This window comes from Oncorhynchus mykiss, chromosome 30 (genome assembly GCF_013265735.2).
Source record: "Oncorhynchus mykiss isolate Arlee chromosome 30, USDA_OmykA_1.1, whole genome shotgun sequence".
Lineage (NCBI taxonomy): Eukaryota > Metazoa > Chordata > Actinopteri > Salmoniformes > Salmonidae > Oncorhynchus > Oncorhynchus mykiss.
In genome coordinates this window covers 13,281,624-13,302,817 of record NC_050570.1, presented here as the reverse complement: position 1 = coordinate 13,302,817, position 21,194 = coordinate 13,281,624, and the positions used below count along the sequence as shown (strand labels likewise).

General features: G+C 41.1%; 2 protein-coding genes across 5 annotated transcripts; both read right to left on the bottom strand.

The window, feature by feature from the left end:
- Positions 1-1,011: 1,011 nt before the first annotated feature.
- On the bottom strand, positions 1,012-10,628 carry LOC110521355. Of its 3 annotated transcripts, none has more exons than XM_021598858.2 (5): positions 10,423-10,628; positions 9,653-9,750; positions 9,435-9,521; positions 8,476-8,660; positions 1,012-4,946 (listed from the first exon to the last, which is right to left on the bottom strand). In XM_021598858.2, the coding sequence occupies exons 2-5, from the start codon at positions 9,738-9,740 to the stop codon at positions 4,041-4,043; spliced, it is 1,266 nt and encodes a 421-aa protein (XP_021454533.1). In that variant the 5' UTR covers positions 9,741-9,750; positions 10,423-10,628; the 3' UTR covers positions 1,012-4,040. The 3 variants fall into 3 exon arrangements, with proteins under 3 accessions (XP_021454533.1, XP_036824850.1, XP_036824849.1); XM_036968955.1 differs by having other exon boundaries at positions 10,492-10,626; XM_036968954.1 differs by lacking the exon at positions 10,423-10,628 and adding an exon at positions 10,361-10,419.
- A 5,065-nt stretch (positions 10,629-15,693) lies between these two features.
- LOC110521354 (synaptotagmin-2) lies at positions 15,694-21,194 on the bottom strand. Of its 2 annotated transcripts, XM_021598856.2 has the most exons (10): positions 21,039-21,172; positions 20,536-20,595; positions 19,010-19,132; positions 18,346-18,515; positions 18,020-18,106; positions 17,578-17,745; positions 17,257-17,424; positions 16,981-17,098; positions 16,519-16,652; positions 15,694-16,337 (listed from the first exon to the last, which is right to left on the bottom strand). In XM_021598856.2, the coding sequence occupies exons 3-10, from the start codon at positions 19,116-19,118 to the stop codon at positions 16,098-16,100; spliced, it is 1,194 nt and encodes a 397-aa protein (XP_021454531.1). In that variant the 5' UTR covers positions 19,119-19,132; positions 20,536-20,595; positions 21,039-21,172; the 3' UTR covers positions 15,694-16,097. The 2 variants fall into 2 exon arrangements, with proteins under 2 accessions (XP_021454531.1, XP_021454530.1); XM_021598855.2 differs by lacking the exon at positions 20,536-20,595 and having other exon boundaries at positions 21,039-21,194.

Genomic DNA, 21,194 nt, shown 5'->3' with positions numbered 1-21,194 from the left:
ATAGCACTGAGAAAAAGTGTTTATACTAAACAGAAGAATGTTTGTTTTAGTAATAATATGATATGTAATATCTGCCACTGAATATGAATGTTTAATTTAGTGCCATATACAGTATGGTATGATTCATAGTATGACGTTAGCTGAAGAGCTGTTTCTTCCAGACAGCCAGACTACATTAAATCTAACACTGTGTTACAATGGGCAAAGGGTTGGAATGATATCAAATGCCCGATCGCATGAAAAAGGCTCTAATGCAGACGTCACATCACTAATGGGTTGGACAGGTGGGTATAAGTGAATACAGCGGCCTGGGAATGGGGGAGATGGGAGGGGAGGAGAGAGGCAAACTGTGGGGATATGTAGTACTTAAGGACCAGTGAGAGCCAGAAGAGGGGCAGGGCGATGGAATAAAGGAAGGGAAAGCTGAAGTCGTGCAGGTCATAGAAGTCATGGAGGCTGGTGACAGACAGGCCACAGCAGCAGTGTGTTAGCTCTGTGTGTGGAATAAGGCTAATAATACTGTGATGGGGTCAGGGTCAGAAAGCCCCCCCTCACCCTCTGCAGGAATGTCTGATGTCGTCAAGATGTAATTTCTTCACGAATGTGTGTTTAAAGCTGATTATTTTAAAACTGGAGCCTGGCTCCTTATTCTGCATAGGGTATTTTGTGTGTATGTGTCTCCTCTTCAGAGAGCAGAATAATAGTTTCCTGATGCTCGACCTCAAACCTTGAAGCCCCCATTTTCCTATGATTCTCTACCCTTTCCGCCCTCCCCGAGTGCACTTGTTCACATCACGACTGATATTGATGTGGGGAATCCAAGATTAGCCTCGTGTAAATTCACTAGACATTAAATGGAAGAAAACGGACAGAAATGGGGATGGACTACCTGAACCTGAGCTGATAAGAAACTTATTTTTATGGTATACACTAATGAATAGAACCCTGAGAACACAAAGACTCAACTTTGTTTACGTTTCTATACAGAATAATCCGGTCAAACAATATACATATGGCAATGATGTAACGTCTTTTTTAATATGTACACCTACTAAAAACTCGACAGGAAATGCGTAGCTTCACATATTCTGGTTTCATACACAGTTCAGTCAAAACATTCTGGGCCATCATACAGCTCACCTGAGAACACGTTTTAAAACCAAAGTTGAGAGACGACCCAAAGACACCATCACAAGGGTCAAATAAACCTTCTATAACCGTTTATTTTTAAATATAGTATATTCACCATGAAAATGTTAAAACATCCGTCTATGGCCTAAATTGTATGGCGTGCAGAAGTGCACAAAATGTTGAATCATCACATCTAGGGTTTAAAAACTCCCAGGTTTTCCAGAAATCCCAGTTGGTAGATTCCAGGAATCAGGTGGAAATACACAGAAAATCCTGAATCCTCCAAAAAGGATTTCTGGAACACCTGGGAATTTTGGGAAAGTTAGGGTCATTCTGTAACCCTGATCACATCATGGATGAATGGTCACAGCCACATTTCGCATAGTACATAAGACTGTGCACTCACTGACCACCAAAACATGTTACAGCAATAACCAATTCACATAACTGTATTCTTTCATAAGATCCTTACGTCGTGTATTCCAATTAAAAACATTGACAGCATCAATAGGCAACATTTTAAAGTAGAAAAATGTTTATCAACGCCCAACAACTGCATACAAAGTGTGCAAGTGTCACTGTACAGTCGCACAAGACAAATTCAAGCAAAGGCACCATACTCATGTACTGAAGCTTCCATTCCACCCATACTGGTCACAGAACAACAAACATGTACTACAACCACTGCTGACAAAAATAAGCATTTCTAATATTAAGTCTGTCAGATAAAAGTGGTTTATGATCATAATCATACTACAATAACATTGGATCAGTGGCATTTTATGAATATGATAAGTTACTTTAGCAAGCCATCTTTTTTTTATATTTTTTTACAGAAATGTAACTATTTTATAAATCATATGAGCCTCTACACAACTCCCTGGATATAAAGTTTTGCTTTCCAATGTTATGTTAATTTGAGTTGATTTTGCAATTCAGACAGTTCTAAAGATGGGCAACATTCAACCCTTGTGTTGAGGTAGAGAATGCTAACATTTAGCCTGTTGTGGCTGAAGCAAAATAATGAAACCCTAATCCTAGACGTAGTCACTACTGGTCTATGACTACCTCCAAGATAAGTCAAATAATGAAACCCTAATCCTAGACGTAGTCACTACTGGTCTATTACTTCCAAGATAAGTCAAATAATTGAAATATTACTTTTGAACAAACTGTCCCTTTAAGGGAAAAATATTGGGACCAAATTAACTGAATCGAACACTAGAGCACAAAGTCTTCAAAACAATCATTGTAAAAATACATTTCCATACCACAGAACAATGACAATAAAAAAGTTAACTGGTGTTTAGATTCATGTCAGCTTTCTAATACCCATCAAACTGTGCATTTCTGGAGAACCTTTTTAGGTAGTGCAATAGAATTTCCCGTAGTACAACACTGAATCACCATTCAGTCTGATTTTTAATATACTAATACTGACATTCCAGAGAGATAGATACTGACCATCCATTTTCATTGCATACACAACAGCTGAAATTACAAAGCCACAGTTTCCAAGAAGTAGCACAGCAAATGTTTACAACGGTGAGTTAAAGTGATAGGGAACGTCATGTAAGTTAGTTTTCCTCATAGAGGATGATCTATGATAAATCATTGTCTTCCACCTGGTCTTCTGAACCATGATGGAAAATGTCTTGAGGAGGCTACCACATTGTTATGTCTGTCTGTGGCAGGAGGGTCACAGACCAATTGAGGTGTGAGGGAGGGATTTACAACAACAACAAATCGGAATCTATGTGCAAAGTCCCCTGCATGTCGCTGATATAGTACAGTAATGATCTGCTCCTGTGGTTGGCCGATGTAGATCCAGGAGAGCAGTGGCATCCTCCATTATTCACACAGAGCTTTCAGATTAGATCAGCAGTGTTTGCAGCTATATTGGAATGACATCATCATTAGTTCTCCTGAGAACTCCCATTCAAATTCCCCTGAAATAAAAACACAACCACAATAAAACCAAGGTAGCACAGGGCTTATTCAGCCTGAAGTCACTGTCTAGAATGAAACAGTTTCCATATCTAGCAGATGTAAAGAGTAAAACATCTAATCGCTTATGGAGAAACATCACAAAGTCAAATTCACAGGCTCAGAAGAGGACAAATACATCAACTTGCATTTACATTTTCACAAGAATTTTGATGTGTTGCAAGTACATTGAGCTTCAAAAGTATTGGGACTGACATTTGTCGTGGTTTTGGCTCTGTACTCCAGCACTTTGGATTTGAAATGAGACGATGGAGGTTAAAGTTCAGACTGTCAGCTTTCATTTGAGGGTATTTTCATCCATATCTGGTGAACCGTTAAGAAGGTATGTGCAAAAAGTGCTGTACTAAAAGTATTGGGACAAATTCACTTATATTTGCATTAAACTGGTCAAAAGTTTAGTATTTGGTCCCATATTCCTAGCACGCAAAGATTACATCAAGCTTGTGAGACTCTACGAACTTGTTAGAGGCATTTGCTTTGGTGGTGTTTCAGATTATTTTGTGCTCAATAGAAATGAATGGTAAATAATGTGTAGTGTCACTTTTATTGCAAATAAGAATAGAATATGGTTTCTAAACACTTCTACAATGGTTCACCAGATATGGATGAAAACACCCTAAAATGAAAGCTGACAGTCTGACACTTTAACCTCAGTCATCGTATCATTTCAAATCCAAAAGGCTGAAGTAGAGCCAAAACATTAAAAAACTGTGTCACTGTCCCAATACTTTTGAAGCTCACTGTTAGTGGCAACATCTCCATATCCAGTTGACTATGACAGAAAGTAAAGCTGCCTTTCAAAAATTGTCCATAGAAAAATATCCATTGAATGCCACGGTTAGATTAGAAAAATAAAGAGGGCCAAACTACAGGGAAAGGGGAGTGGAGGGGGAGGAGCCAGGTCAGGTCCAGGCCACTTTCCTTGAGATAGCCTGCTTGAAGCACTCTGGGTCCACGTTGCCTCCAGGCCGCAGAGCTCTCTCCAGGCTCACCAGCACATTCTGGTGACACTCCCTGATGTTAACGGGGTACTTGGCCCTCAGCAGCTCGTAGGCCGAGATCAGCCGCATATTCTGCTTCACCATGAGGTACTGGATGATACAGGTCGGAGCCAGGGAGTACCCGTCACGGCAGTGGACCAGCACTCGTTTCCTTTTTTCCGTGGAAGCCTCGATGCACTCGTTGATGTCCTCGAAGCAGTGCTGCTTCAGGGCGGGGCTTCCCTCGCCCAGTGCGTCTGGGACATCACAGATGTCCACCTTGAGGCGGGACCAGCTGTGGCGGGCTCCTCGGGAGCAGGTGCAGGGGATAAGGCTGAGACTTGGGCCGGAGTCCCCTGGCATGCTGCTCATGTCGATGATGCTGTCAATGTTGTTGCGACACAGCGTGCGCCCGTTGTACGCTGCGTTCAGGTTGCCCACGAAGATGTAGTCCGTGACCTTGGAGATGACGGGCTCAGAGTACTGGAAGTGTTCCGGGACGTTCAGTTTGGGCGTGTCTGGGGTGTCTGGTGGACCCGCCCTGCCCACTGACCCCACCCCGGCCGGACCTGTGGCAGCTCTCATGCTGTAGTTACGCAGCTTCTTGGAGCCGGAGCGGGAGGGGGGGTTGGAATCGGACTCTGAGCTACTGTTCCAGGGAGGGGAAAATAGGGAGAAGCGGCTGGAGGACTTGCTCTTGGTGAGGTTCTCCACAGGGCTGGATAGGCCAGAGCTGGAGGCTGTGGTGGAACCAGAGGCACAAAACAATGAGGCCCTCTCCAGGGAGCCTGTGCTGCTGGCTGCTCCTGCACAGTGGGCCTGCTCCATCTGAAGTGAGACACAAACAACATCAAACACACACACACACAAAGCATACTGAAGTAGGGCACCATACCAAAAGATAGGACACAGATTTTTTCAAAGAAATTAATTTTGGGATGTCAGCAATACATTAAAATACTAGTAACAATGAGGGGTTGGAAACGAAAAGGTAATTTATTTTAGAGGAACAGAACCAGAACTGACAACAAATGTGATCTACATTGTTCTGGAACAGAGCCATTATTTTTTAAAAAGCATGGGAACCGGTTAACGTTATTTAACATTCTGGACATTTATTCCCAGTCCCACAAAAAAAAAAAAAAAGTGCCTATGCAAAGCCCTCCCTGTCAACTCAGAAACTAATTCCAGTGTCTGCCTGCCAGCTGGAAATCTTTGCCAGTGTGTGTGCATGTGTAGGGTATCTGACCCTTCCCCGAAGCATAGTCTATTGTAGCTACTGATGTTACAGGCGTCATTCAGAAATTAGGGAGAGATTTTACACTGAACAAAAACATAAAACGCAACCATTTCAAAGATTTTACTGAGTTACAGTACATAACGAAATCAGTCAATTTAAATAATTGCATTAGGCCCTGATCTAAGGATTTCACATGGCTGGAATACAGGCACTCTGCCACCATGGGGCACTCTGTTCACTACGTTGTTATCAGCCAACCGCTCGCCAACACAATGCTATATAGACGCTGTCTGCCATCTTCCCAGTACAGTTGAAACCAGAATTTATCTGTGAGGAGCACACTTCTTTAGTGTGCCAGTGGCCATCGAAGGTGAGCATTTGCCCACTGAAGTCGGTTACGACACCCAACTGCAGTCAGGTCACAGTTTCATCAGCTGTCCGGATGGCTGGTTTCAGACGATCCTGCAGGTGAAGAAGCCTGATGTGGAGGTCCATGGCTGGCATGGTTACACGTGGGTTGTGAGGCCAGTTGGACGTACTGACAAATTCTCTAAAACAACATTATGGTAGAGAAATTAAAACTGTATTCTCTGGCAACAGCTCTGGTGGACATTCCTGCAGTCAGCATCCCAATTACACACTCCCTCAAAACGTGAGACATCTGTGGCATTGTGTTGTCTGACAAAACAGCACATTTTAGAGTGGGCTTTTATTGTCCCCAGCACAAGGTGCACCTGCGTAATGATCATGCTGTTTAATCAGCTTCTTGATATGCCACACCTGTCAGGTGGATGGATTACCTTGGCAATGGAGAAATGCTCACGAACATGGATGTAAAGATATTTGTGGACACAATTTGAGAGAAATAAGCACTGTGTGTATGGAAATGTTCTGGGATCTTTTATTTCAGCCCATGAAACATGGGACCAACACTTTTCATGTTGGATTTATATTTTTGTTTAGTGTAGAGAACAATGCATTACCTTTTTTAATGCTAGTTAAGGACACTATAGATTTCATGTTTCACATTGGATTTATTATCTACGAAAGTGTAAGACATGTTATTTTATTTTATTTCTGGTACAGTGCAGTCGGGAAGTATTCAGACCCATTGACTTTTTCTACATCTTGTTACATTACAGCCTTGCTCTAAAATTGATTAAATAATAGTTTTTCCTCCTCAATCTACACACAATACACCATAAATTCAAAGCGGAAACAGATTTGTGGAAATTTTTGTAAATGGATTACAAATATAAAACAGAAATAACTTATTCACATAAGTATTCAGACCCTTTGCCATGAGACTCAAAATTGAGCTCAGGTCCATCCTGTTTCTACTGATCATCCTTGAGATGTTTCTACAACTTGGAGTCCACCTGAGGTAAATTCAATTGATTGGATATAATTTGGAAAGGCACACACCTGTCTATGTAAGGTCCATCAATTGACAGTGAATGTCAGAGCAAAAACCAAGCCATGAGGTCAAAGGAATTGTCCGTAGAGCTCAGAGACAGGATTGTGTCGAGGCACAGATCTGGGGAAGTTACCAAAACATGTCTGCAGCATTGAAAGTCCCCAAGAACACAGTGGCCTACATCATTCTTACATGGAAGAAGTTTGGAACCACCAAGACTCTTCTTAGAGCTGGCCGCCAAACTGAGCAATCGGGGGAGAAGGGCCTTGGTCAGGGAGGTGACCAACAACCCGATGGTCACTGACAGAGCTCTAGAGTTACTCTGTGGAGATGGATGTCCTTCTGAAAAGTTTCTCCCACCTCTGCAGCACTCCACCAATCAGGCCTTTATCGTAGAGTCGCCAGACAGAAGCCACTCCTCAGCAAAAGGCAGGACAGTCCTCTTGGAGTTTGTCAAAAGGCAAAGAAATGACTCAAGATGCTCTGGTCCAAGATGGAACTCTTTGGCCTGAATGCCAAGCGTCACGTCTGGAGGAAACATTTCACTCTCCCTACAGTGAAGCATGGTGTCGGCAGCATCATGCTGTGGGGTTGTTTTTCAGTGGCAGGAACTGGGAGACTAGTCATGATCGAGGGAAAGATGAACAGAGCAAAGCACAGAGAGATCCTTGATGAAAACCTGCCCCAGAGTGCTCAGGACCTCAGACTGAGGTGAAGGTTCACCTTCCAACAGGACAACTACCCTAAGCACACAGCCAAGACAATGCTGGAGTGGCTTCGGGACAAGTCTCTAAATGTCTTTGAGTGGCCCAGCCAGAGCCCGGACATTAACCTGATCCAAAATCTCTAGAGAACTGAAAATAGCTGTGCAGCGACGCTCTCCATCTAACCTGACAGAGCTTAAGAGGATCTGCAGAGAAGAATGGAAGTAACTCACCAAATACAGGTGTGCGAAGCTTGCAGCGTCATACCCTAGAAGACTCGAGGCTGTAATCGCTGCCAAAGGTGCTTCAACAAAGTACTGACTAAAGGGTCTGAATACTTACGTAAATGTGATATTATTTTCATTGTTTATATTAATTTGCAAAAATGTATAAAAAAACTATTTTGCTTTGTCATTATGGGGTATTGTGTATAGATTGATAAGGGGAAAAAACAATTCACACATTTTTAGAATAAGGCTGTAACATAACAAAATGTGATAAAAGTCAAGGGGTCTGAATACTTCCCAATTGCACTATAGCTAGCTTTTTAGCTAGCTCTGGTCTAGCTCTCAAAAAACTCATAATCAAGGGCTAGCTCTGGTCCAACGTTAGTTAAGCCAACTCTGAAGTTCAAAGACATTCCAATGTCAGTCACATGTCATACCCTTCGCTAAACTTGTCTGTCCAATGCATGTACGTACATAGCTTGCCAGCTCCATAGCAAGCAGCTCTATTCATTGGTGAAGTAATTTGATTTCAGTGGTTTAAAAGGGAACAAAAAGGAACGATAAACAGTTTCTTTTTTGGTGTTCGAACTGGTTCAAAACTTTATTTTGCTAGTCGAAACAGTGGAACGGAAAGAAAGAAATTGTGGTTCTGGGCAAAGAATTTTGGTTCCAACCCCTGGTTACAATGCAAGTACTACAGCCACCCACATAGCTAACAGTAGTCACTGATGGGGAAACCCACCAGTTTAGGCCTAGTAGACAGACATACCTGGGCTTTGAGATTGTTCTTCCACTCTTGGGTCTCCAGAGCTTTGAAGCGGCCATTGCTATCCGAGGAGACGGAGAGGCAGAGGGGCCGGTGGGCCCTTGGGACAAGCTGGGGGGTGAGGGCAACAGGGACAGGCCGAGGCTCGTGGTGCTCATTCCTACTCATCATCAAATTTGGACAGGAGCCTGAATTACATATACAGGTAGGAAAACATCCAGAGATTAGGCCTTGCCAAGTTCTGTAACTTTGCTGTTATAATGTTTCTTGAACTTGTATTTTTTTTTCACCTTTATTTAACCAGGTAGGCAAGTTGAGAACAAGTTCTCATTTACAATTTTAATTAAAACTACGAGAAAGGCCTCAGCAGCATAGTGCCTCATACAAGCAAAAGGATAGTCACAGTGCCACATCTGTGGTTTTATAAATAGCTCAACCACTCTGTGAATGTTGCCATTTCTGTTCTACTAGTACAGGGTTTCCCAAACTCGATCCTGGTCCCCTCTCCAGGTAAACGTTTTGGTTTTCCCCCTAGCACTGCACAGCTGATTCAAATAACCAACTCATCATCAAGCTTTGATTATTTGAAGCAGCTGTGTAGTGCTCGGGCAAAAACCAAACTGTTTACCCGGGGAGGGGGCCAGGATCGAGTTTGGGGAAACCCTGTACTAGAAAATGGAGCCTTTCATATTAGACCAATTGTTGCTTGCTGAGGGGCTAAACATTAACACTGAGATATCCCTGATTGACAAAGGCAGTGTGAATATTTACCTGTGTTACAATGTAATTAGTTATGATAAGAATGGACCCTCTGTATATGCTGTAGCTAATGCATAGTGCCAAAACAGATTATCAAAAACCCAACCCCAACATTTAAGATGCAGTGCTTAAAAAAATTGTCAACATTGAAATATTACCAGAATAAAAAAGGGCACTAGGTTTCAGGACAAATATTTTCTTACCAGTGGCACATTCTGAGCGACTGATGGACTGTATCTGCAAACTATGTTGAAGTCTGAATGTGTTGTGAAGATGCTTCACAATCATGCCTGTGAATGAAATAACATTTATATTTTCAGTTCTGTATTTTCATTTACCATTCATTCATACACGATGACTTGTTAAGCAACATTGTTTTATGTGTACATTACTAAAAGTGCAACCCATGAAGAACAAGTACCTGTCTTGCCATTTTGTTTGGGAAATACTTTTCTATCCAACAATTTAGGTGATATTAGGCATTTGTTCCATTTTTCCACGGTTTCCATTTTCTGCCTCCTGATGAACAAGACAGACAGATTAATTGAGGATTCTGATGATCAACATGGGTTTCAACATTTTCCAAAGCTATCCGATATCTGTGTTGATAATGGCTACTGACAATCTGTAACCATCAATCAACACAGCCTAGGTAACTAAATATATCAATTGTCATAGTAGAGAATCTCCCTCTGCCGCCGGAGAACTGAAATGAATGATGAGGAGTAGCAGCAGAGAGAGCATTCAAAGAGTCCGACATCTAACGTTAATCTGACTCATGTTGTGGTGGTGGCCATCGGCTCGCTGCTGTTTTTACCAGCCAGTTAATCAGCTAGCGGTAGGATTCCTGTGGACGTGTGCCAAGCCGTGCATTGACTAACCGAGCCTAATCAAATCATTTTTAGCATAGCATATTTCTGCTAAATTAATGTATTGCATTATAATATTGCTGCCTGCTATGGTATGCCGTATGCACACAGCTTGCTAACGTTAGTTAGCTAGCTACTGTTAGCAAATTTAGCTAGCCAGAAAAGGTTGGTGCAGTGTCGCTGTTTAATGAATGCTTGCCAATCAGCAAAAGACACACACACAAGAAATGCCCATTCGAAATAATGTAGACAAACAGTACACTATTGCATAGATGTCCATACAACAAGAATGAAATGGATAGAAATTCCAGATAGCACAAACCCCCCATCCACTCGCTCTTTGCAGCTCTCAGCTGAATGAACAGTACGGAAGCTCACGTAGACAAATCACCTCAATAACGAGATTAGGAATTCTACTGAGGTGTAATCATTATGCCGATTCTGTTGCAAAACGTTTCGTCTGTTATTTTTTTTTGCAAAAACCGTCCATTCCAAGAGGAAAAGGCCAACGAGAGTTCCTATTGGACAAAATCAAATAGGTCCCGCCCCATTTCGTTCAATTTTCTCTGTTTGCTTCCGTTTGGTTGTTAAACGGTAAACGGTTTCCGTAATAAATACACCCCCGGTAAATTGGGTCGGTTGTGGCCCCTGTGTTGACAACTGTCAAGGAAAAATGGTATTGAATATACAAAAAAACAAAATTGAACAAATATTGCCTGCATTAGACGTATCAAATGTCATCAATTGATTTGATGGAATATTAAAATATAAATCTTGACATCTTGGTCTGATAGTGATCCAGTCCCAATGGTTTGGTATAAATGGTCTGGAGAAATGCAACTCTCAAATTCGTCTGGGCAATCGATTCAAGGGACTGACAGTCCATGACACTTTTTTTTAAAGAATTCAGATAACAAAAAAAAAGTAGAAAACAACCTTAAATGTTGTGTAACAATAGAGTGTGCTCATATAATTATTATATTCTTCAATAATCAAATGGTTATATCATTAGATTAAATTACCATAGAGCATCATATTATCCCACATTGTTCCTTAATCATTTGTAGGCTAACTATCTGGGATACTAAGTTGCTTATGCCTAATTCACATTCAAAAAGGTTTAAACACTCACCTTGTGTAGTTATAGCCTCTGATTTTATTGGATTTTCTCTCGTCGTCTCTCAATTGACAAATAATCCTTCTTGTCATACCCTGGTTGCAATCTGCATGAAGCAAACCCTCATCGAGAGCAATCACTTAAACTGTATGAGGCAATGGTTTTCAAGGCGAGCTTTAATTGGGCAGCTTAGCCGCACTCCAGGTATCCTGGAAACGCTAGTCACATGATGTCACCCTGCTGCATACAGAGCAGCTGAGCACATAGTCCATAGAGATAGAATACTTTTATCTCTGTGACATAGACCCATAGTGATAGAATACTTTTTTCTCTATGACATAGACCCATAGAGATAGAATAGTTTTATCTCTGTGACATAGACCCATAGAGATAGAATAGTTTTATCTCTGTGACATAGGCCCATAGTGATAGAATAGTTGTATCTCCATGACATAGACCCATATGGATAGAATAGTTTTATCTCTGTGACATAGACCCATAGTGATAGAATAGTTGCATCTCTGTGACATAGACCCATATGGATAGAATAGTTTTATCTCCATGACATAGACCCATATGGATAGAATAGTTTTATCTCTGTGACATAGACCCATAGTGATAGAATAGTTTTATCTCCATGACATAGGCCCATATGGATAGAATAGTTTTATCTCTGTGACATAGGCCCATAGTGATAGAATAGTTGTTTTATCTATGACATAGGCCCATAGTGAAGGAATAGTTTTATCTCCATGACATAGGCCCATATGGATAGAATAGTTTTATCTCTGTGACATAGACCCATAGTGATAGAATAGTTTTATCTCTATGACATAGGCCCATAGTGAAGGAATAGTTGAATCTCAATGACATAGCCCATCTGACTATGGAGGACATAGGGAACTCACTAGATAGGGTGGTTCATAGGGAGATAGTAGGCCAGATGTTGTAACTGTGTCCTTGAAAACGTTACAATAGCAATTTCTATGTCAGCATTGTAAGCTGCACACGCCTCTTTCTATTTAATATGCATCATGCAATAGGTAACATCAAAAGGTTTATAATTTAAGGTGAATATCTCATAGTCATGATGACAGAGGAGTCAGTCCAGCAGTGTGTCATACTTAACATTTACTGACAAACATCATGACTGAGGTGCCATTGTGAAATGTCCAGGGCATTTGTGGTGTCGGTGTGAATGAAGTGTTGGTGTAGTGTTGGACACTTACAAATGCATGGATATACAGACACACAACGTCCAGAGAGTGGGTGGGTAGGTGTGTAGGTGGGTGGGGGGGGGGGGGGGGGGTAGATTTGTAGGTGGGTGGGCGCCATTTACATTTCAAAGAACCCCTCAAGCTTCTGAGCTCTTAATTTTCAGGTGCAAGATATGTGTCGATAAGAACCCCGCGAGACGGCAAGGGAAGGCCCTGCCTGCCTGTTGCCAAGACACCTGCCTCTCCGAGGCCTTTCTCTCTCCTCTGTACCTATTATTCAACACCTGCTTGTGACGCTTGGGTCTTTACGCAAACAATGACTCCAGAAGCACTTCAAACAATATGCTTAGAGAGAACTAACAACCACATTATGAATTAGATGGAGTCCCATTGACAGATTATCTGCTTGTTTTCTGCCCATTTGCCTCATGCTAAATGACTCTTGGTGTCATGTGATGTGTCTGGTACCATGGAGTGTGCTTACTAACTCTACCAGGGAGTGGGCTTACTAACTCTACCATGGAGTGTGCTTACTAACTCTACCAGGGAGTGTGCTTACTAACTCTACCAGGGAGTGGGCTCACTAACTCTACCAGGGAGTATGCTATCCATGGTTTATTGATCAGGCCTGTAGTCAGGATCAGAACAGGCATATTCCATGGTTCCCAGGGGCTCTTTGATGTTACTGTGCCCAGCGTTGGGAGGCTCACCACAGGCCAGGTCACCCAGCGGGAGAGCCTGTGTCACAGGACAGAGTGGGCGAAAAACAGAGCAGCGTGAGCGATGACCTTTGGTTTGGCTCTGCTGTTGGATCATCACTCAGATCCTTATGTTCTGGAAACACGTGCAGTTCTGCTCTCACACACACTGGTCATCCATTCATCTCTTTCCAGGAAGTAACAATTCACCGGAAAAATGAAGAGGATTCTGAGAAAATCTAATTGATTTCCATTGAAAAATTATAATTGGAAATGAGGGAAGGTCCATTTAATTTCCAATACAACCATAAAAACCCAATTTAATTGGAGATTGAAGACTTTTTCCTTGAATCCTTCTAATTTCCTCTTATAGGCATAGCCACTTCTTTGAATTTCACTCTATGATAACTGACCTAGCATGGTTAGAACCCAGTTCAATCAAAGTATCATGATTTAAAGTCTAAACCTTTCCAAGTTATACTCAAACTTCCATATTTGTTGCAATATTGCTAAATGTGTTGCAATACTATTGTATTAAGGGTATGTTTGACAACATGCACTCAAGCCATGAAAAAACTCCTTTACTTATTTCATACCATTCAATATGTTACACCTGACCACCTGTGAGAGCAGTAAGCAACATCCCGTCTTGTCGTGGCCACAGTGCTTCCAGTGCTCTGTCCAAAACATAGCTCCTAATTAGGTAGCTGTAATGAGCATGTGCACAGTAGGTGCTGACAACGCTGGCTCAGACTCCAAGCTCTGCTTCTGTTGTTTTATCCCTCCCATAGGGATCCATGTTAATCTAAAGGTATTATAGGCTGACACTGCTGTGGCTCCCTGATTTCCCACTGTACCAACCCTGTGTCAACTGGGAGAGAGGAGGCTGCTGAACTCAGGTTAATTGACTCAAGGTAGGGCACATCATCTGAGATTCAATCAGACACATTCAATCAGATGCTTTGGGGAAATTAGAAGCCATACATGGATTTATTGCATATTACCATCAAGTAAGAGTTTTAGAATATTTCCATATAGGGGCAGTGTTTGTTGAATAACTTGTTGTTCTACAACGGAGACAAATTGTAATTACTTTTTTATGAACATGCCAGTCATATGTGCAGTGTTCAAGTTTGCCTGTAAGGCTATTCAAACTGAGGATAAAACCAATAAACAATGGACTACATAGAAAATAGTTGAGCTTCTATAATTCTATTTTTCCTAAATTATCATGTGTTTATCATGAAATGTCTATAAAAATGGCAGCATTTACAGTGCCTTCAGAAAGTATTCATACCCCTTCACTTATTCCACAGTTTGTTGTGTTACAGCCTGAATTCAAAATGGATTACATAGATTTTCTTTTGCAACCATCTACACAAAAACCTCAAAATAACAAAGTGAAAACATGTTTTTAGCAAATGTATTGAAAATGAAATGCAGAAATATTTCATTTACATAAGTATTCACACCCCCGAGTCAATACATGTTATAATCACATTTGGCTAAGATTACAAATGTGAGTCTTTCTGTGAAAATCTCTAAGAGCTTTTCACACCTGGATTGTACAATATTTGCACATTATTCTTTTTAAAATGTTTCAAGCTTTGTCAAGTTTGTTGTTGATCATTGCTAGACAGCCATTACTTAGATTTTCAAGCCTGATTTAAGTCTAAACTGTAACTAGACCACTCAGGAACATTCAATGTTGGCTTGGTAAGCAACTGTGCTTTAAGTTATTGTCCTGCTGAAAGGTGAATTTGTCTCCCAGTGTCTGTTGGAAAGCAGACTGAACCAGGTTTCTGTCTAGGCTTTTGCCTGTGCTTAGCTCTATTCCATTTATTTTTATCCCCCAAAAAACTCCCTAGTCCTTGCCGATGACAAGCATACCCATAACGTGATGCAGCCACCACCATGCTTGAAAATATGAAGAGTGGTACTCAGTGATGTGTTATGTTGGATTTCCCTAAAACGTAATGCTTTGTATTCAGGACATTCAGTTAATTTCTTTGCCACATTTTTTGCAGTTTTACTTTAGTGCCTTATTGCCTTATTTTGTACAGGTTTGCTTCTTTTCACTCTGTCAATAAGGTTAGTATTGTGGAGTAACTACAATGTTGTTGATCCATCCTCAGTTTTCTCCTATCACAGCCATTAAACTCTGTAACTGTTTTAAAATCACCATTGGCCTCATGGTGAAATCCCTGAGCAGTTTTCTTCCTTAGTTAGGAAGGACGCCTGTATCTTTGAAGTGACTGGGTGTATTAATACAGCATCCAAAGTGTAATTTCACCATGCTCAAAAGGATATTCAATGTCTGATTTAAAAAAAAAAAATTTTACTCATCTACAAATAGGTGCCCTTCTTTGAGAAGCATTGGAAAACCTCCCTGGTCTTTGTGATTAAATCTGTGTTTGAAATTCACTAACCGACTGAGGGAACTTACAGATAATTGTATGTATGGGGTACAGAGATGAGGTAGTCATTCAAAAATCATGTTAAACACAATAATTGCACAGTCCATGCAACTTATTATGTGACTTGTTGAGCACATTTTTACTCCTGAACTTATTTAGCCTTGCCATAACAAAGGGGTTCAATACTTATTGACTCAAAACATTTCAGCTTTTCATAAAAATATTTTTTGTAAATATTTCTAAAAACATCATTCCACTTGGATATTATAGGGTCTTGTGTGTAGGACAGTGACGTAAAAATCTCAATATAATCCATTTTAAATTCAGGCTGTAACACAACAAAATGTATAAAAAGTCAAGGGGTGTGAATACTTTCTGAAGGCACTGTATTTTGCAGCGTTTAAAAGTGCTAGGGCCTCCAAGCTGCTATTAGCTTAGTGAAGTAGAAGGAGGAATCTGGTTATGTCGGGCCATTGAGGAGGATTTTCTCCAACCTCTTCCCATAGCCACTTGAATGCCATGAGTCTGGCAAGCGAGTCTAAGATTTCTCAAAAGTTCTTATTGATGAAGGGGATCCTAACTGTGTGTTTGAGGTCGAGGGTGGAGTCCACTTGTTCGTTGGAAAGCAGGTTGTGCCACTGAGCCACAGGCCTACGGGGATTGGACAGCATGTCTGCCCAGTGCCTCAGCTGGTTCCCTGCAGCATCACAACCCAGGAAAATCTTCCCTATGGCATCGTTCCTGCTCAACTTGTCATGGTCCCACACGGAAATCATCAGGTGAACCCTCTAGAGGGAGCGACAGCAGAGAACAGTCAGTCCCATAATCTTTTTGTTTAAATTATTTTGCCAACAAAATAACATTATAATGTAAAGAGATGGCCTCTTTTCTGGAGCTCCATAGCATGCAGGCTGTTGAGCTTGTAACTGGCCTCATCTTAGCCATATTCTGAGATAAGATCATACTTACTTGAATTTGTTCAAATGACACATCAAACGTAAAGGATTCGTTGAAGTAGGGATTCAGTGTGGACTTTTTAACAGATGTCTTCTTTCTCTTCCACTTCTTCTTGTCCAGAGCAAGCTGCACTTTTACATAGGGATCTACAGTGTTCATGAGTACAGTAGAGAGTATTTTGAGCATCCACTGCCTCACAAATAATGCCCTATTATTTGTGATAATTGAAACTGGCCTCAATAATAACAGAATGTTATTTGTTTAATTAATAACTTAGGCTGGAATCCAGACCTGTTTTGTGGTAACATTCCACTCTTTGTTTCTCCGTGTTACATGTTTGTTGCATGACACTGACTGAGAACAAGGAGTGGAATGTCAGCACAAAACAGGTCTGGATTCCAGGCTAATCATAACTAGCCTCTTCAGCAAAACAACCACTCAGTCTTCCTCTCAGAGAGCCAGGCTTCCACCTACCTGATGAGCCCCCTTTGTCCATACTCTTTAAGTTCTTGGCTTCCAGGATGACAACAGTCAGCTTGTTAGTGGTGGGGACATAGCGCAACGAGAAGCAGATCTCCCCCAGAATTTCATCCTGTAATCACATGTGGAAATTCAGTATGTGGGCCTATAGATGTCAAGGCAAAGTAGGCCTATGGCTAGATTTAACAACTTTGTGATATTCAAATGCTGTTTGAAAAAAAACTTTTGACCTGCACTATTTGGTTCCAGAAATCAAGTAAATCTCCTGACCTCAAACTTGGAGGGTTCTCTCAGGTCTTCCCACTCTTCAATCACATGGTTCCAGTCGATGATTCCGAGCTGCAGCCTCAGCTCCCCGATGATGTCGTGTTTGGAGAATCTATCGAAGTCGAACACTTTCATGACTATGGTGGACTCATTGAGCTCAGCCTTGTCAATCTGGACACAAGATAGTCAGGCACGAGTCAAGAGTGGTGCAGAAACACAGACTCACACTGTGTATGGTATGTAAAACAGTTTAAAAACATCTCAAATTGGTATACTGTCTGGTAATACTGCTATAATAACATGTGTATAATACCCTTCAAATACCTTAAATGTGAAGTGTTCATTGAACACAGGGTTGAGGGTTTTCCTGTAGACCTTAGTCTCAAATGTCTTTGACTTGTTGGGAGTGATGTAGACTTTAACATAGGGGTCAGAGGTGCCACTCCGGTCCATGGCTGTCAGAGCTGCAGCCTCTTTCAGCCCCACTGTCAGCTGCAGGGTATGAGAGATGGCAGCATAGTCAAAGATAGTAGGGGAAGATAAGGGTTCCAGAAAAACACGATATCACTGTATGGTAGAAAAATAAATACACACTGAATTCTACTTCAGTGATATTTTGAAAAATAAGACATTTATCTTTATATGTGTGATAATGAATATATTGTTAAATCTGTGATCAAAGGGGAACTCTGGATCTATGGCTTGTGGTGGCTACAGTATTTTGATCAAGTTACAAGTTCAAAAGACTAATCAAGTTCATTCTAACCTCTTGTGCCTTGTATTCCAGAGAATAGAGTAGTCTCCCCCGGTTTTTAGCTGAGCCGTAGCCTGCATCATCCGAGCCATGTTGGACCTGCCCATCAAGAACACTGTCATACCTTGAACCAGCCAATCACATTCATCGGCCAGCCAACCAATCCCTCAATCAGCGGCCCATCCTAACAGACATGAGGAGCTAAAGCTGCACCTCTACCTCACTCCTTCTTCACAATGGCAACCAGTCTAAACAAAAATAAATGGATAGAATGGAGCAGACGCTCTGTGCTATCCCACCAAGATCTAGCTACGACGACTACTACTCCCAGTACTTACTAGCGATGTAGTCGAGGAACCAATCACCCCTTGTAGATTGATTTGATTGTCCGGCTTCTTTTTGATCTTTTTCTTGCTCTTGCAGCAGCATTTCGCACAGATGCATATAATACACACCAAAAACATCAAGACAATGACAGCAAAGATGGTGTAAATGGCCCATCTTGGCACTGAGTGAGACAAAAAAAAAGACAGCAGTTTGTCTCATTGTGACACACATCTGAAGCATGAGGCAAGAGCACAGCCAGCAGGATTAAGGAGAGATGAACTTGTAACAAGTAGAAATGGAGAGCTATTCGAAAAGACATACGCCTTGTATTTATGTGAGAGTAGCAGCCCCTAGCTGCCGAGTCTTGAGAGAGTCAGTGTAGTCAACTTGTCTCACTATGACACACATCTGAAGCATGCAGCAAGAGCACAGTCAGCAAGATTCAGGAGATATAAACTTGTATAATAAGTGAAAATGGAGAGCTAAGAAATGTGTGTTGGGAGTGGAATTAGATATGACACATGAAGACAGGTGTCCGGGCAGGCAGCTCTCCCCTGCCATGTCTGTTGAAAGTGGGACAGAAGGGGGGCAGCATAGGGGTGCCCACTCAGGAGGGGTGGGGGGCAGAGGAGGGGGGGTAGAGTGAGAGGCGGGGGGATTTAGGGGGTTACTCACAGGGAATCTTGTTCAGTAGTTGGTCTATAAACCCGGGAGCGGCGGTAGTGTGGCTGGCTGTAGTGTTAGGGGTTACGGTGCTCTTAGCTAATGGGATTGTAGCAAACATGGTGTAGCGGTGGCCTAGAATCGAGCGCAAACAGAAAACACAGACAATGAGGAAAAGCAATTTGATTAGTTCATAGCTCAGGTTGCTACTGTGTTTATTGACCCCAACTTCTACTTTAACACAGTTACTGTACTGTTGATCCTCATCACTCTCCTCTGGTAAGATAAAGCACTAATCATTTTCTTTGCCTTAAACCATTTTTGTTAGGTTAACAGATAACTGTTTGGAGATCATAGCTTTGATGTTGAAACTTAAACCAGTGGTGGAAAAAGTAACAAATTGTCATACTTGAGTAAAAGTAAAGATAACTTACTAGAAAATTACTAAAGTAAAAGTGAAAGTCACCTAGCAAAATACTACTTGAGTAAAAGTCTAAAAGTATTTGGTTTTAAATATACTTAAGTATATTAAAAGTCTAAATCATTTCACATTCTTTATATTAAGCAAACCAGATTAAATTATTTTCTTGTTTTTAAAAAGTTACGGATAGTCAGGGGCACACTCCAACACTCAGACATAATTTACAAATTAAGCAATTATATTTAGTGAGTCCGCCAGATCAGAGGCAGCAGGGATGACCAGGGATGTTCTCTTGATAAGTGTGTGAATTGGACCATTTTCCTGTCCTGCTAAGCATTAAACATGTAACGAGTACTTTTGGATGTCAGAGAAAATGTATGGAGTAAAATGTACATTATTTACTTCAGGAATGTAGTGGAGGAAAAGTAAAACTTTTGTATAGTAAAGTACAGATACCTAAAGAACAACTTAAGTAGTACTTGAAAGTATTTTTACTTAAGTACTTTACACCACTGGTTTAAACTCAAGTTGTGGCCAACACCCATTCTTTCTTACACACAAAATATTGTGCCTCTGCTTCCAAAAACTTGGTTGCAATGACAGAGGAGAGTACTTAGCCACCACCATTGTTAAACAACTGCATGGTTGAGTGCTGACAGCTCCACACAGGCAACTTAAAACAGGGTGTGCTGCACTCTCTGATAACATCCCTTTCTAAATGACCACAGCACGGCGGATTACTTTTCTTTGCTTTACATGACGTAAATGCATTCATACAGGTGCTTTCCAATTGGAATGTGTCAAAGGTAAGGAACAGTCAATACAAAGAAATTCACACCCAATGGACATTGTCCCTAAAACCCAATACAAGGTGTTTTATACAGTAGCTGCTAGTTCGAACACACAGAATTTGAGCGTTAGAACAAAAGGTAATTAAAAAACAGAGTACCACAAGAGCTTGTATCACAAGAGCTTGAGTCTTTGTTCACATGAACACAACCAACAACCATACAACAGCAAAAACCATTTTGTATTAACAGATACCTGTATTCTGAGAGAATCAGGGTTTACTTACAATATAGGGAAACGTATAAGTAAAAACTAAAGTAGTACTCACTGTTTCAGTACCAGCGTAGTTTGTATCCTTTTTACTGTAGCCTACTTGAAGACTGTATTACTTTATCATTCACCCATGCAGTTCTCCAGCAAAAGGGAGGGATTATAACAAATGAGGGGAAGGAAGTCACTTGGCCCTGAAAGCCTGAAAGTGGCTGGATCGGCCCATAAACATTCTGTATAAAGTGTTTGATCAAGAAGTGGTCTCATGTGGAAGATAAATAGCTATTCTTCTGCTTAGACCAATACATGCATTTCACATAGTTCATTGCTAAACAAAGAAAGGTCATCTCAGTTAGGGTGTAGCCTTCAATATTGTCCTGCAGTATCACACTTTCATTTACAATAAAATGTTTGAGTAAATTATGTTACCGATGCTTTTTACTAATATTAAACAGCTCAATAAACTGTGTATTATGGTTTACAATTTTTTTTTCTGTAATGGTGATTGAGTGGGTTACTTCTAAATGTGTAAATATCACACTGGTAAATTGATTTACTCACCTTTTCTCCAATGATAATTGACACGTTTGTTTCCAGAAATGTGAAATCCAATGATGTGTCCAGTCTATTTCTTGATCCCAATCATCCCTTCCCTCCATGTTGTTACAACTTGTAGATGATAGGGAGTTTTGATGTATTTCCTCAACACACTATCAC

Bases quoted from the DNA above. Each gene is read 5' to 3' on its own strand.
- LOC110521355 (XM_036968954.1), bottom strand. From the start codon at position 10,380: ATGGACATCTATGCAATAGT. The intron at 9,751-10,360 runs GTACTGTTTGTC...CTTGTTCATCAG, and splicing joins ATGGACATCTATGCAATAGT to GAGGCAGAAAATGGAAACCG. The intron at 4,947-8,475 runs GTATGTCTGTCT...GTCTCACTTCAG, and splicing joins AGAACAATCTCAAAGCCCAG to ATGGAGCAGGCCCACTGTGC.
- LOC110521354 (XM_021598855.2), bottom strand. From the start codon at position 19,118: ATGTTTGCTACAATCCCATTAGCTAAGAGCACCGTAACCCCTAACACT. The intron at 18,107-18,345 runs GTAAGTACTGGG...CTTGATGGGCAG, and splicing joins GTTCCTCGACTACATCGCTA to GTCCAACATGGCTCGGATGA. The intron at 17,099-17,256 runs GTCAGGAGATTT...ATGTGATTACAG, and splicing joins GAGAACCCTCCAAGTTTGAG to GATGAAATTCTGGGGGAGAT.